Source organism: Pipistrellus kuhlii, unplaced genomic scaffold (assembly GCF_014108245.1).
Source record: "Pipistrellus kuhlii isolate mPipKuh1 unplaced genomic scaffold, mPipKuh1.p scaffold_m20_p_2, whole genome shotgun sequence".
NCBI classification, from domain to species: domain Eukaryota; kingdom Metazoa; phylum Chordata; class Mammalia; order Chiroptera; family Vespertilionidae; genus Pipistrellus; species Pipistrellus kuhlii.
The window spans coordinates 7,559,177-7,574,714 of NW_023425515.1; the positions used below are offsets into that span (position 1 = coordinate 7,559,177).

A 15,538-nucleotide genomic window follows, 5' to 3' on the forward strand; every position below is an offset into this window, starting at 1 on the left:
TCTTCATCCGCCATCTTCTTAGCCCTAGTTTTGCAACAAAAACCAAACCAAACACAAACTTTTTCAAGCAAAACTTGTTAATTGCACTTCACACGTTCTGTAGATACCACGTGTTTGAAGGTTATGTCAACACAAGTCAACACCAAGCAAGATTTTAAACGAATGTTTAAAAACGACATTAATTATTACTAGACCTAATACTCAAGCATTAAAGATTCTTTTTTTTTTTCTTTTGATGGTATTCATAAGCAGTGGTCACCCAGTTAATCCAGAGTTCTAGTAGAAATGGAAGCAGGGCCTCCACTCTGTCTCTGGTCTGTGAAACTCATTCCCCAACAAATCTGCACATTTGGAACAATGTGAGGAGCTCCAGGTTACTGCTGCCAAATTCCTGTCCTAAAGGGCAGAGATTTCACTGGTCTGAGGCCTGGGAATTGACATTTTTAAAAGATCCCCAAATGATTCTGATATGTAAATAAGTTAATTTAAAGATTTCTAGGAGGTTGAGGGCAGATTTTTGTTAGTGTTTATGTTTATCCTACGTTGTTCCAGAAGGGTATCCAGGAGCTTTGTAAAGAAGATAGGATTTAATAAGGATGAGTTATGAAATAAAGTGAAGTGATTATACATTTTTAATACAAAGGGAGGTTGCTAATATTATCCTAATTTTGAACATCATAATAGAAATGTATATAATATAATAGTCTAACCGCAATTCTATTTTTTTTTAAGAAAATTAAATTTTATTTATTTTTTGTTAATCTTCATCAGAGGATATTTTTTCCATTGATTTTTAGAGAAAGTGGAGGGGAGGGGGAAAGAAAGAAACATCGATGTGAGAAAGACACATCGATTAGTTGCTTCCTGTTTGCATCCTAGCTGGGGCTGGAGATTGAACCTGCAACCCAGGTAACATGCCTTCACCAGAATCGAACCCAAGGCACTTCATTGCATGGGCTGATGCTCTAACCACTGAGAAACACCAGCCAGGCAACAAAACATAATTTTTAAAATATATTTTATTGATTTTTTTTTTTTTTCAGAGAGGAAGGGAGAGGAATAGAGAGTTAGAAACATCGATGAGAGAGGAACATCGAATCAGCTGCCTCCTGCACACCTCCTACTGGGGATGTGTCCACAACCAAGGTACATGCCCTTGACTGGGACCTTTCACTCTTCAGGCTGACGCTCTATCTACTGAGCCAACCCTGTTAGGGCCAAAAATAATTTTTGAAACCATTTTAAAGTCAACTCTTAAATACATTGAAACATGGTGTTAGAGAATTTCCTTTGGTTTATTCATTTACTAAGTGTTTACTTCTTCTTCTCCCTCCCTCTCTCTTCCGGTCTCCCCTGTGGACATTCCTGCTTCCAGTAAGGGTTACACTGACGTTGTGAGGATCCCCGAAGGGGCCACGCACATAAAAGTCCGACAGTTCAAAGCCAAAGACCAGACCCGGTTCACTGCCTACTTGGCCTTGAAGAAGAAAAACGGCGAGTACCTGATCAACGGCAAGTACATGATCTCCACCTCGGAAACCATCGTCGACCTCAATGGGACCGTCATGAACTACAGCGGCTGGAGCCACAGGGATGACTTCCTGCATGGGATGGGCTACGCTGCCACCAAGGAGATCCTCATCGTGCAGATCCTGGCCACGGACCCCACGAAAGCACTCGATGTCCGTTACAGCTTCTTTGTCCCCAAGAAGTCCACGCAGAGAGGGAACTCTGTGACGAGCCACGGCGGCAATAAGGTGGGATCACACCCCTCGCAGCTGCAGTGGGTGACGGGCCCGTGGCTCGCCTGCTCTCGGTCCTGTGACACGGGCTGGCACACCCGGACGGTGCAGTGCCAGGATGGGAACAGAAAACTAGCAAAGGGATGTCTTCTCTCCCAGAGGCCTTCCGCCTTTAAGCAATGTTTGCTGAAGAAGTGCTAGCCTCTGGTCATACCCTGATGCAGAGCTAACCCAGCAATCCTCACTGGCCAGTCACGGTGGACGAGGGGTCCGCCTAAGGCCCGGAAGGTCTCGCTTCAGGGTCATGGTCAACAGGAGTCCAGTTATGGGCAGGATCCGCTCTCTGCGACAAACGCAGGTGTGCGCCCTTTCGTGTGACAGTGGTGACCCCGGAATTCAGGGAAAAAAAACTGGGGAGTTGACAGCCATCCCCTGGGCCTATGAGAAGGAACAACCATGATGAGTGTAGAACCAGGCAGCATTTGAAGAAGGCAGAACAAGAGTCACCTACCTCTTACAAAATGTCTTCAAAGGCATTGTAGTCCTGTTCACCCACAATACCAAGTAGCTTCTTTTTACTGTTTGTAAATACGCCCTCCCTTGGTATGTCACTTTATATCAGTTGGTTCTATTAAAAAATATATATATGTACATATATATATATTTCTTTAAAAAAAAAAAAAAAAGTGCTTGACCAAAGTAGGTCTGCAGCTATTTCAACTCCTTCCAGTTTCTGGAAAGAGCTGTGGATGTTTTACTGGAAAATTCTAAGACCTTGCTGCTGTTTTAATAAGACTTAGTATAACTTTCAGACAACAGGAGATCTAATTTTAGTCAAACATTGTTTTGATGGCAAGCATCTTCTAGAAATTCCGAAAAGGAAAAGGATCTCAGTGTATCTAGTCATTTCAATACATACGTGGGTCCATCTGCTTAAACATTTGATGGCCTGTATTTTTTCAGGCAGCCAGCCAAATTAATGCAAAATTAGGTTGTAGAAATAGTGTTTGTGTGTGTGTATGTTATTGGTATTCACGAGTCTAAAAATTAGTTCCCTTCTGTTAGAATTTAAAAGGGAGCGGGGGGGATCACACTTCACCATTGTTTCCATGTATATTTTCACAATTGCTTTCCCTTTCCTTGGCTCTAATCTGGTGTCTCACAATGTGTAATGTATACAAATACACACGGCAAAGAGTTTCCTAATCACATTCAACGCTCTCACTACTGGTATGCCTCTTACCAGCAAGCCTTTAAAAACGTGTTTGTTTTTGTGTGTTTGTTTTGTTCAAAGGTTCTGGAAGATCTTCAAGATTTTCTACTTCTGGTTGACTTAGTTTAATTGGAATATTAAAGATCACTTTAGTTAGCCATATCTAGAAGTGATTACCATTTATGTGGCTAGTGCAAAAAGAAAAAGTGGTTATTAATAAGACTGTTTCCACACCATACAGGCAATAATTTCTTGCATGTTTTTAAAAATCCAAGTATACTGATATTGCACTTAATATTTTTCCCAATTGGAAAGCATTTGGTTGTATAAGTATGTGTTTAAGTGATGAAATATGGTGATTTTTGAGAAGTTTGTTGCTTTTCTTTTCATAGCCTGTCTAGATAGGTTGTAAGTTTTAATAGTTAGACATGGAAATTTTTTGCAATCAGATGCCAGAAATCTCTTTTTAGACAGTAAACTGTGTCCCTCTACCCAATAGCTCAGAAAATCTAAAGTTTCATTTCTTTGGGATTTTGCTTTTTGTGTGAAATATCACAAATTGTTTTTGTAAAATTGTATAATAATAATACCAAATGTGCCTATTGTGAAGATTTGCATCTAAGGATATTAGGGGACCATTGTTTGAGTTCCCTTAAGTTCATAAGAGTTTATTTTTATTATAAGATATTTTAATATAAAATAATTATGCAATTCATATTGCTATATCACATTCATTTCAGTGGGTCTCACTGTTTTAAGTATTTTCTTAGGAAATTATTTGGTAGAACAAATAACTATTTTACAAAACTGATCACCATCATTTGGATTTTTATAAACTGACTTGGCTTAAATGTGGTCATTTTTTCTTAATAAATTATCAGTTGGAAAAATTCGGCCTACACAAGCCAGCTAACCTACATTCGATAGAAGTCAACCAATTATCAGGGACAGGGAACAAAACTATTTAGAATAGTCGGGGGGAAAAATTAAAATCATATTGACCATTTAACTATGCAGAGAAAAATTATTAGATCAACATTATTTTTTCAAATTTCAACACAATTTTAATCAAGTAATTCAATTTTGATGAAGTTTGATTTTATCTTTTGTGGGTATATTGACAGCAACATTAAAAGATGATTGAAGAGCAAACATGATTGTCTCCTACTCTGCTTCTCTGTACTGGATTCAGAGATTTTTAATATGATTTATCAATGATTCATTTTCCCTCAAATAATGAAGTTTTACACTTTTGATTTGAACAATCCTAGAAAGCAAGCTTAGAGTGAATAAACCACTATTCCATGCTGTTAAGGAAGTTTCTTTATTTTTTATTTTTTTGGTGTTTATTTTTTGTTGTTGTTTTCCTTTTATATGAGTATCAATAGATTGACTAAGGAATGTATGTCTAAACTCCTGATATAAATGATATAGACTGGAAGCTGAAGTCAGATAAATTGAGTGTTTGATGAATATAAAGAATGATAAGCAAAGGGGAAATCCTATGTAACACAACCTAGTTCAGTCCAGTTTGACTTAGGAATATTCCTTTCACTTACATAGTTGCATAGTTGCATATTGAATAAAGAATCTGGGATTCAAGATGTTAGAGACTACTTCCTAAAAAAAAGTTTGTCTGAAAATGCTCAGGTTAGTAAGAATCTAACCTCATTCGTAAAACTAAACAGTCCAGACTAAGTTTTATCAAATACAAAGGGAGCTCAGAAAAAAATAACAGTTATTTCTTCTAGAACAATGAGGTCAAATTAAGCCCTGCCTTGTTTTTAGGGACTTAAGGCCATTGATTGAATTTATTCAATGAATTCAATTTACTTTGCCTTCCTGTGGAAACAGTTTTATCACATTAAACTAAGAATTAAGGGATTAATCACAAACAAACAAAGTTGCAGCACTGAAAAAAAAAGTAATTTATTGTTTTTGCAACTGGTATGTGAATTTGTGTGATAAAATTATTTATTCTTATTTAACAAAAATATGTGCAAATTCTATATTTAAAATGTTTTGCTGTTGTCCTCTTTTTTAATTTATGCTTCACGTTTGTGTATAAAGTACACTTTGTGAGTTTACATAATATACAGCACTGTTTGCTTTTGTATTTCTTTTTACAGAGCGCTTTCTGTGTGAAACAAGTGTATATGTATATATTCCTCATGCATCTTTATTCTGATATTATACTTTTTCTAAGAACATTAATTTAATATTTCATGACAAGTAGTGGTCATTAGTTGTAGTTATATTAACAAGTCTTTTGGGTTTCATAAATACTGATTTTCCAAGTCACAAATAAAAACAAACACTTATTTAAGTAACTTTGGTCCAAGTTTTAAACGGGTTCATAGATAACCTGGAAGCTTCCCACCGAAGCTGAGACACAGCTAAGAATCAGGTCTATTCATTTCACTGATAAACTTGGACAAAGAGTTGCTGATGAGTTATATGAAAGTTGTATACACATAACCTTCAAGTAATATCAATGATAATAAAACCAAATATTGCCTTTTGCTGCTTTAAAAACTAGTATCACTTAGTCTCTAGTATCTATAGAATTCTGTAGATGAGAGTAAACAAATTGGATTTAATTTATTCCAATGTTAGTAGTCACAACTGGTTCTACAAATATGGGGTCTAATTTGATAAAGGGTGACTTTTTACTACTACCAATGTCTCTCATGGAGTGATAATAGGGCTTCGGGCAGGCAGAGACCCCTCATGTCACATCAGCTTACCCCTGACTATGATTTCACAGTCTGGTTACAGTTATAATGTGCATCTTTAGATGCACATTTGACCAGATCAAACTCTGGCTCTAATGTTTTTCCCATTGACTCCTTCCATATTATCAGGGTCATTTGTTGTGGTTTAGATGAGGATAGCAGCCAAACTTTAAAAAGCTCAGGACTTGTGCCATGACTTAAGAGTTCACTGTTTGTGAAATAAGATTGAATGTGACAATGACCAAATTTTGCTGATAGTTTGCAGCTGAGTGTGAAATCTCATTGGCAGGATTGGCGAATACTGCTATCCTATTTATAATTAAACTTGAGACCATAAGAATACCTTATATTTTTAACATTTCAAAGATACAAAATATCAATAAATGAATAACCATGAATACAGAAATGAGGATCCAAAGCTGTAATAGAGGTCAGGGTCAAAGTGATCTATCATTTATACATACAGAAAGGGAACTTGGATGTTTTCTTTATTATTTTTCTCATTCAACAACCTGTAGTTTTAGATTGTCTATCAAATATTGATAGATCAACTTAACTCACTAGTCCACTGGAGAAAAGTAATCTCCCTAAGAGCTTCCTGCTAGTAGGAACAACAGAAATGACTTCTCAAGTTATATCATCATGAAACACAACAATCAATAACTCATAATTGTGTTCTGGTCAATTAGTGTATGGGAACATAATGAAATAAAACCCATGCAGTAGTGAAACAATACAAGGACATAGACATGGTGTTCAGACCAGAAAAGCATTTAATCTGGGAAATGTCTTTCTGGTGCCATGATGCCATAATTCTCAATACAGATTTTGTGGAAAAAATACATATTTTGTTAGAAGATGCTGATTTTAAAAGAGAATAATATTGAAATGTATGTGTTAGCTAACGTGGTTAATTGTACCTTCCTAATATACTAGCACTTTAGCAATAAGTCTGCGGTTGGTGGCCCCTGTCCCATAGCTCCAACTGGTCCATGCAGACAACAATGGGTGGATGAAAAAGCAAATAGTGGTCCATCGCCCTGTAAGGCACTGTCACATCAGAGTGGCCCAAGTCTAACACTGTGAGAAAACTGTGATTTAGAAATAAAACAGGGCATTCTTTTTTTTTTCCATTTTCCTTTGGCATATCCAATAAACAATTATAATGTTCTATCAAGGTGCTAATATCTTCAGTGATCAACTGTCAAATGTGGTATTTCTGATTTGCTATTTTATTTTATGTGATGCTTTCAAGAAAGAACTAAGTTTTGATTTGGCTTTTCTGTTTTTGTCAAGGCTGGGCATCCCTTGGTGCTCAAAGTTAAGGGAGTTGCATCTAATGGTCATTCTGATCAGCAGAGTACAGTGACACAGGCTGTATGTGCATTGAGGATGTTTCAGGTGACATCAAAACTTGAAGAGTATCAGGCTGGAGTAGCAGACTTTTAGAAGAGTCATGTTTCATCATTCACTAAGACATGAGAATTCTTCTCAAACATTCCTTCTCAACACACTTATTTGGTTCTTAGACACAAACAAAATGTATATTTGACCTGACTTTGTTTAAGCTTTGCAATATTTTTTTGTCTATAGTAAACACTTGGCTACTGTATCTCAGTCTTTGCTTTAATAATTCACAACATGTTAGAAACACTTCACCCCATACTGAGAGCATATTGAGACTAGATCACACTCTGTGTACTTTGTGAGATTAGACTTTTGACTAAGAAATACATAGTCCTCTGGATGGTGTGTTCACATTATACATGAAGCATGACATAATTGTCGAAGTTGACAAACACTGCTTACATTTTTGTATTACATATTTGTCAGAGAAAATCATGCACGTGCTTTGTAAATAGATTGCCGATAACTAAACAGGTTGTAGAAATATGTTCAATTTTATGTGAGCAGTGGCACAAATATTTGATTTCTGTATTGGAGTCTGTGAATAAATTCAGGTAATACATCTAAGTATGTAGAACTGAGTATTTTTAAATCTTGAAAGGTGCTTGCAAGGTAGAGTAAAACAATGAAGATTTTCATATTGTATATAAGCAGTAAAATGAAAGTTGCTTGTATGAGCCCCATTTTTCCAGAAGTGATGACATTTTCCTGTAAATACAATATAATGTAGTTGGAAAAGCAAAAAAACAAAAACAAAAAACAAAACAAAACAAAACAAAAACAAAACAAAACAAAAAAACAACCACACACAACGACTTTGAAATCTAAGATAGATCTCATTTAAAATGTCTCTTCAGCTTTGGCAAATTTCAAATCGGAATCGACTATTGAAAACATTACTATGTCCTATATAGTCTGCATTCCACAACAGCTCTGTTATTCAGGTAAAACACTTGAACTGAGTCATTTGGGACCTATACTATTGTATAATATTTTTCATTGAGGAACAATACCCTATTTTGTAAAGCATTTCCCTATGTGTGACTTCAAACTGTAAAATTAAACATCGGCCTTGTGGTTTCAGTGAGCATAATAAATGTGAACTGTAAACTAGGGTAAAGTATGTGCTGCATATAATCTGTTTTAGAGTTGGAAACTATTGTCCATTTATTTTAAATTTTCTTAGAACAGCAGTAGATCCAGCCAGGACATAAGGAAACTCTAGGCTATCTATAATTTCTTTCAGCCCTCATCCACTTTGGCACAATTAGTACTTCCTGTGTCTTAAAAGATTCTGAAACTATTGCTTCAAGTCTTCTTACCAGGCTGCCATCCCCTAAGTCTGTCTAATATCAAAATGTTGTTATTCAATTAGAAAGAGCAAGCAACATAATATACCTGATCACCTATCTTTTAAAGATACACTTTTTCACCCTGACCAGTTTGGCTCAGTGGATAGAGCAGAGGCTTGCGAACTGAAGGGTCCCAGGTTCGATTTTGGTCAAGGGCATGTACCTTGCTTGTGGGCACATCCCTAGTGGGGGGTGTGCAGGAGGCAGTGATTGATATTTCTCTCTCATTGATGTTTCTAACTCTCTATCCCTCTCTCTTCCTCTCAATAAAATATATATATATTTTTAAGTGATACTTTTTTCTAGCTATGTATGCAATGGAAATTCAAAAAGAATTGACATTCACTAGCAAAACATCATTTATTACCACACATGTATGGTATTAAGGTTCCTAAGGACATCAATTCTTTTTAAACCTGAAATCATAGGTGTTCAGGATGCATTGCAAACATTGCATTTCTCTCTCATATCAAATAATATTGCAGAATTGGGTATTTTTTCTTCATAGTAAGATGTTTCCTTTTTAAGAAATAATTTAAAACACCTATCCTTTTAAAGTTATCAAACATAATGAGCCATCCTAAATGGCTAAGATTTGTCAGGCCCAGAGGTAAAAACCTCACCCACGTTCTCCCACATGTTTTTCTCCATGACCATTTTGACCTTAGTCTTAAGAGTCCAATATCATGGATGACTATCACACCATAATAACTGTTAATGGTCATCTAGCTGTTGCCAAGTGCCAGGCCCTGTTATAAGCACTACAGACATTTATTTTCAATTATTTGCTTTTTAAGCACTGAGAGTCTTAAATCCTTATAGACTGTAAGGCTGATGGAAGGGTTGTAGGTCGGGTAGAGGACTGTGTTAGTGTAGAAAAATGAGGGGAAGTGTTTAGATGCCCTAATATGTGGGGCCCTCTGTGTAAAACCAAGAGGGATCCTGAAGTTCCAATAAAAATGGCAAGGAAACTCTGGAGAATTGGGCAAAGCAGTGAGACTAGAGGCAAGAGCTTAGTGTGTACAAAGGAGTATTGTTTAGGGAGAGAGAATTTGATTTAGAAAACTAGTAAATTTCTCGAAAGGATTAAAACCCAAACCTATGATATTTAGCCTTACAAACTCCTTCACAGCTAAGAATGAGCCAGTTTAGACAAGGTCAATGGCATAAAAATGGCCCTGGGGTAGATTTTAGATTAGGAGTAGAATGAACAAAGAAGATAGTTAGAAAGGGAACTATAGATGTTTGGGAAGTTAGAACTGTCTCTAATTCCTAGATTGTGTAGGGTATTCCCTGATATGCTATTGTTTAATCTGTTCAATTAAACTTAGGTTTTCCCACAGAGTGAAATATTATGGGTGTTAATGTAGACACGAGCAGAGGGGTGTTGCTTTTTCTCAGTCTCCCTCCACAGCCTTCTCATAGGTTAATAGAATCAAATCCCAGAATGATTAACTCGTTGGGGGGCAGTTCCCAGGGAAGGAGGAAGATAAGAAACACTCGGAGAACCTCCCTGTAATATTTGCTGTAATATAGATTTCTCATTTTGTATATGTTTTATACCATATATATGCATATATGGACACACACACACACACACACACACACACAATTTCTAGATGCCTACAGAATTTTGTCTCCCAATTCCAGTTTTCTTTGGCATTTGTCTTGAACTGTAGCTACCGACCCTTTGCTGTTGTTACTTATTACTAAAAGCATCTAAATATTGGACAGCAGAAAAGTACCTCTTTAAATTGCTTATAAGTAGATTCATCACAAAACAGTGGCTGAACTAATTTTAGGTTAAAAAAAAAAATGTCTCTCCTGTTGGGAACCACTAACTTATTCATCCTCCAAATACAAGTAAGTCTGGTTCCTCCTAGACATTGTAAGGAATGTATCCACGTGTTTTCTTTACTCTCCAGATCCTCTGCTATCTTTGCCCATTAAAAATGTTTTGTCTTGCTCCTTGGATCTTAGTTGTATGGTTGTGGGCAGTTTTCAGATATATCAGGCAGAATATTAGTGTACAGGAATAAGGAGTAGCGGTCCCTTCCATCAAGGTTATGCTGAACAGTCACTTCTTAGCTTCTGCACGGCTGCCACGGTAGTCTAAGTCACCAACCTTTCCACTGTGGACAACAGCAAATGCTTCTTAATAGGGCCTCCTATTTTCTTCAGCAGACAGATACATTAGATCATTCAACTGTGTCAGATCATTTAACTCCTTTGCCAAAATTTCTCCCATGCCTTCTTGTCTTAGTCAAAATGAAAAAGTGTACATTCCGTGACCTTAAGGCCCCCTGGGACCAGGGTCCTGCTTCTTCTCTCACTTCCTCTCCTACTTTTTTCCCCCTGGCTCAGGGCTCCAGCTGCTTTATCTTCTTACTGCTTACTTGCTGTACTAAGCAGGAATCCTCTTCAGAACGCTTTGCCTAGAACTTTCTTCCCCAGAGAGAGGCTTGCTTCTTCTCTCCCTTCACATCTATGCTTAAATGTCATCTCTCAGAGAGGCCATCTCTGACTAGAACCATTTGTCCTCCATTGTTCCTCATGACACTTATCAACACTTGAAATATCATTATATGCCCATTTTGTATATGTTTTATACCACATATATGCATATATGGACACACACACACACACACACACACACACACACAGTTTTGAGGGCTCAGTCTCTGTTTTTGTTTTGTTTTCTATTTTTCACTGTCATATTACTAGCTCCTAAAAGGTGCCTGACATATATTAAGTACCTAGTAAGAACTTTTATAATGTATTTATGAGTAAATGAATCAATGAATGAATGGAAATCCAGGCAGAGATAATCATTACGAAGGGAGTTTAGAAAATTGTCAACAAGTGGACAATTTGTCTTTACAAAGTGTCTTTACAAGTGGACAGAATGGAATAATGAAAATATTTTAAACGTGTGACAGTAACATTTAAGACAAAAAGCAAACCAGGGTTAGGCCAGGAAACCAGAATAGATGGGTGGTAGCAAGAACTCAGCTCCTTGATTTTAAGATAGATCTTCAATTCTGAGATGGTATGTGGTGAAAGGCAGCATTCCAAAGTTTCCTCCATAGTTCTCGTCCCTTCATCATTCAATCAAACACTAATCAATCTCACTAAACCAACAAACCTCAAAATGGGAAGTTTCACAGGATTAACTGGAGAGGGGTGAGGGCAATATAAGAGAAAGGCAGAAGGAGAAATCAGAGGCATTCTAAAGCATGAGAAGCATTTTGTACTCCATTGCTGGCTCTGAAGTAAAGAAATGGAGCCATAAGCCAAGAAATGCAGATGGTGTCTGGAAGCTGAGAACAAGCCCCAGCCAACAGCCGGCAAATCAATAGGGATCTCAGCTCTACAAATGCAAGGAACTAGACTGCAACAACAACACATAGGTGCTTGGCATCAGATTCATCCCCTGAGCCTCCAGAAAGGGAGGCAGTCCTGTTGATATCATGATTCCCACCTGGTAACACCCCGAGCAGAGACTCAGCTGAGCCATGCTGAGCCTAGACATCTGTAGAACTGTGAGAGAATAAATTGGTATCATTTAAAGCTGCTAAATGTGTAGCAATTTGTTATGAATACTTACAGAAAATGAAAGCAAGGAAAGATCTCAATTTACAGTGGAGTATTAGAAAGGCTATCAAATTAGGAGAATGAACAGGTTAAGACCCAGTTACTAGGACTGCATACAGTTCAGAGGGAGGGGAGTGCAAAAGAAAAACACAGAATCAGAGTTACTAGCCCTGGCACAATGTCTTGGAATAAGACCATCTAACCTACCTTTGATAGAAAAATCACTTGGGCTGCTAGACATATACACACTCTCACTCAAGGATGGAATTAGCTAAGAGATTGGTCTAAAATCAGAATCTGTAGCCACAAGCAAAAACAAGGCTGAAAACGGGGGCAAAAGGAATGGGAGTTTATGAATGGAGGATCTGTTGCCTGGATTAATGTTTTCCAAAATGCAACTAAGAAATCTTTCCTTGGCATTAAATAAGTGAATAAAGATTTTGATCAAATAAATTAAAATGTTAACAAAGGTGTTCTGATTATACATTGCTCTTTAAAAAAATCATCAAAACACTTAGTAGCTGAAGATGACATTTTAATGATTTCGTGAGTCAAGGTTCAGATGGACCGTAAGTCTGCCCTTCACATTGCCTGGGCTCATTTGATGAGATTCACCTGGGAGCTTGCCATGGCAGGTTCACTCACATGCCTGGTGCCTTGGCAGTGACTGTGAGGAGGTCAGGCTCAGCTATGCCTCCCCCTTTTCATATAGTCTCAGCCTTTTACTGTGACCTCTTCAGCAAATTGTAGTCAGTCCTCTTACAAGATGGTCCAGGATTCCCAAAGCAGGTGTTTCCAGCCTGGCTGGCTTGGCTCAATGGTTGAGCATGGACTCATGAACCAGGAAGTCAAGGTTTGATTCCCTTTGGTAAGGTGATCACATGTCCCGCTTTTGGCGGGACAATCCCGATTTTTAAAAAAAATCCCACGTCGGTGGCATTTTAAAAAAGTCTCGATTTCTTTCCAAAAATTCTTTCCAAAAATTGGGATTTTTTTTTTAAATGCCGCGGGACACGGGACAAATTGTTAAAAATCAGAACTGTCCCGCCAAAAGCAGGATGATCCAGTCACCTTACCTTGGGGGGCGCTTGCAGGATTGATCTCCAGTGTGGGGTTTGCAGCAGGCAGCTGATCATTGGTGTTTCTATCTCCTTTCCTCTCATCATTGGTGTTTCTATCTCCTTTCCTCTCATCATTGATGTTTCTATCTCCTTTCCTCTCTGAAATCAATAAAAATGTATTTTAACAAAACAAGAACAGGTGTTTGAAGAAGACCAAGTGGAACCTGAAATTCTTTTTTTTTAAATATATTTTATTGATTTTTTTTTTTTACAGAGAGTAAGGGAGATGAATAGAGAGTTAGAAACATCAATCAGCTGCCTCCTGTACAGTCCCTACTGGAGATGTGCCTGCAACCAATGTACATGCACTTGACCAGAATCGAACCTGGGACCCTTGAGTCCACAGGCCGATGCTCTATCCACTGAGACATACCAGTTTCGGCAGAACCTGAAATTCTATGGCAGAGACTTGGGAGCCCGGGAGCATCCCATTTTAACACAACTAATGAAAAATTTACCAGTGTGTAAATCAGGAACACTCAAAGATCCTTCCTTGACTCTTCCGGAAGTTAAAAGATTATACAATATGCCAATTTTTTTGCACTTTGGTTATTAGCATTTTAAAGTTTATTTTTCTCTGCAAACATATTTCAACATTCAAATAAATGGAGGTATTTATTTAAAAACAACAATGTGCAGAAATGTAAAGGTATAGTAGTTAACAATCAAGTGGGAATCATTACCCTCAATATTCATTTGCATACAAAACAAACAAGCCACAGACAATAAGTCAGACAGTCCTAATTCACAGGGTGTACCAGCTCTGACTCTAGGAACTCTTTTTCTTTGGGTGGGGAAGATGAATTGATATTCATTGTTATTTTTCTTGTTGTTTTGTTTTTCAAGTCTGTATGCCTTTCCCTGAAAAATCATTTCAATATGCGTGGATCCGGAGTGTTGGCCCTAAGGAGGCCTCCAATTTAAGACTGCAAAGAAAGCTTTCGGTATCAGTTGTCCAGGTGGAATTTGACATCTTTATCTCCCAAAATAGATTAAGCTGAATGTATACAATAGCATAATAAATTGTTTAGTCACCTGCAGGTCGTTTCATATGAAACGAAAACCCCTCTAATTAGGAGGAGGAAGACTTAGGAAATGTGCTATAGAATAAATGCATCTACCTCCTTAATTTGGCCTTGTCAAGTTCCTGTACCTTTTAAGTGACAGACCTCACTCCTAAATCCTACCAGTTCCTCTACGTTGGTCCTACTGTGGGCCAGTCAAATATTTGCAGAATCTGTATAAATCCTCCAACACAGAATTTAAAAGGCATTTGCTGAAATTGGATCTAGAACCCATAGAAAAGAGTTATATGTTGCATCTTTATCTTATTGAAAGATTAAAGCCATTTTAATTTTGGTAGTGTTTTTGGAGCCTGTTATTTTTATACTCACAATCCAATAGAAATTAGACTCCTAAACCTTCTTTTTATTATTATTATTATTATTTTGGCATTCACTAGTCTTCATTATGGAAGCTCAGTGACAGAATTTAATATGAAATTAGGATTGTCACTAAACGTACTTTTTTTTTTCTTTTTAAACTTTTAAAAATGGAAATCTCTTCAAATAGAGGCTTTTTCTGGCTGTCTGGATTTCCCAAACACTTTTCTTCTCTCAGAGTATTTTTCCTTTGATCTCCTATTTCTCCTTTTTTGAAAAATCTATATTGTATAAGAACTTAAAGTTTCTTGAGCCAAATCCCTCTTTAAAAACCTGACTAAAGCTGAGGTTCACTTCCTAAATGTACATGCACACAAATATGATAGATCTACAGTTCCTAGAGAATTCATGGACTTCCACAAGAAATTCCAATGTAGCAGAAAGAAAAATAAATATCTTGTAAATAGAAATTTTCTATAAACAACTTCTTGCAAGTGAAAATTTTGCTTTTAAGGTGAGAACATACTTATATATATTGATAATTTAAAAATATTTTTAGTAATTACTTATGTATATAAGCTACAATAATATTAGGGTTGCAATAACAAATAATATAATGTTCCAGTAATCAATGATCTAAAGATAGAGACAAATTATATTACAATAGAATAGTTTCTACAATATAGTTAAATACAGTGGCAGTCAAGTAAACTAGTAAAAAGCATTTAGGCTTTTCAAGTGTATTGATGCAGTTACATATACACACTGTATATATACAGTGATTCTCTCCCTATTATACAGTGATAACATATGTTTCAGATGCTGCTAATGCTAACATCCTCTCTACCCTCCCTTTTTTGCTCAATATGAACAAGGGTAAGACAGATAATCAGCAAGAGACTGGGTCCTGGAACAACTGAACAAATGCTAACCATCAACCATCTTTGAAATTCTTATTTTGTGAGAACATTTTTTAAAGTTTTAAATTTGTA

General features: G+C 36.9%; 1 protein-coding gene across 1 annotated transcript in view; it reads left to right on the forward strand.

The window, feature by feature from the left end:
• Positions 1–7,830, forward strand: part of ADAMTS5 (ADAM metallopeptidase with thrombospondin type 1 motif 5) — a 48,045-nt gene extending 40,215 nt beyond the window's left edge. Inside the window, exon 8 of the mRNA XM_045585345.1 lies at positions 1,376–7,830. Within this exon, the coding sequence (XP_045441301.1) occupies positions 1,376–1,943 (568 nt within the window). The 3' untranslated portion in view covers positions 1,944–7,830. The remainder of the gene's footprint in view (positions 1–1,375) is intronic.
• The last annotated feature ends 7,708 nt before the right edge of the window (positions 7,831–15,538 follow it).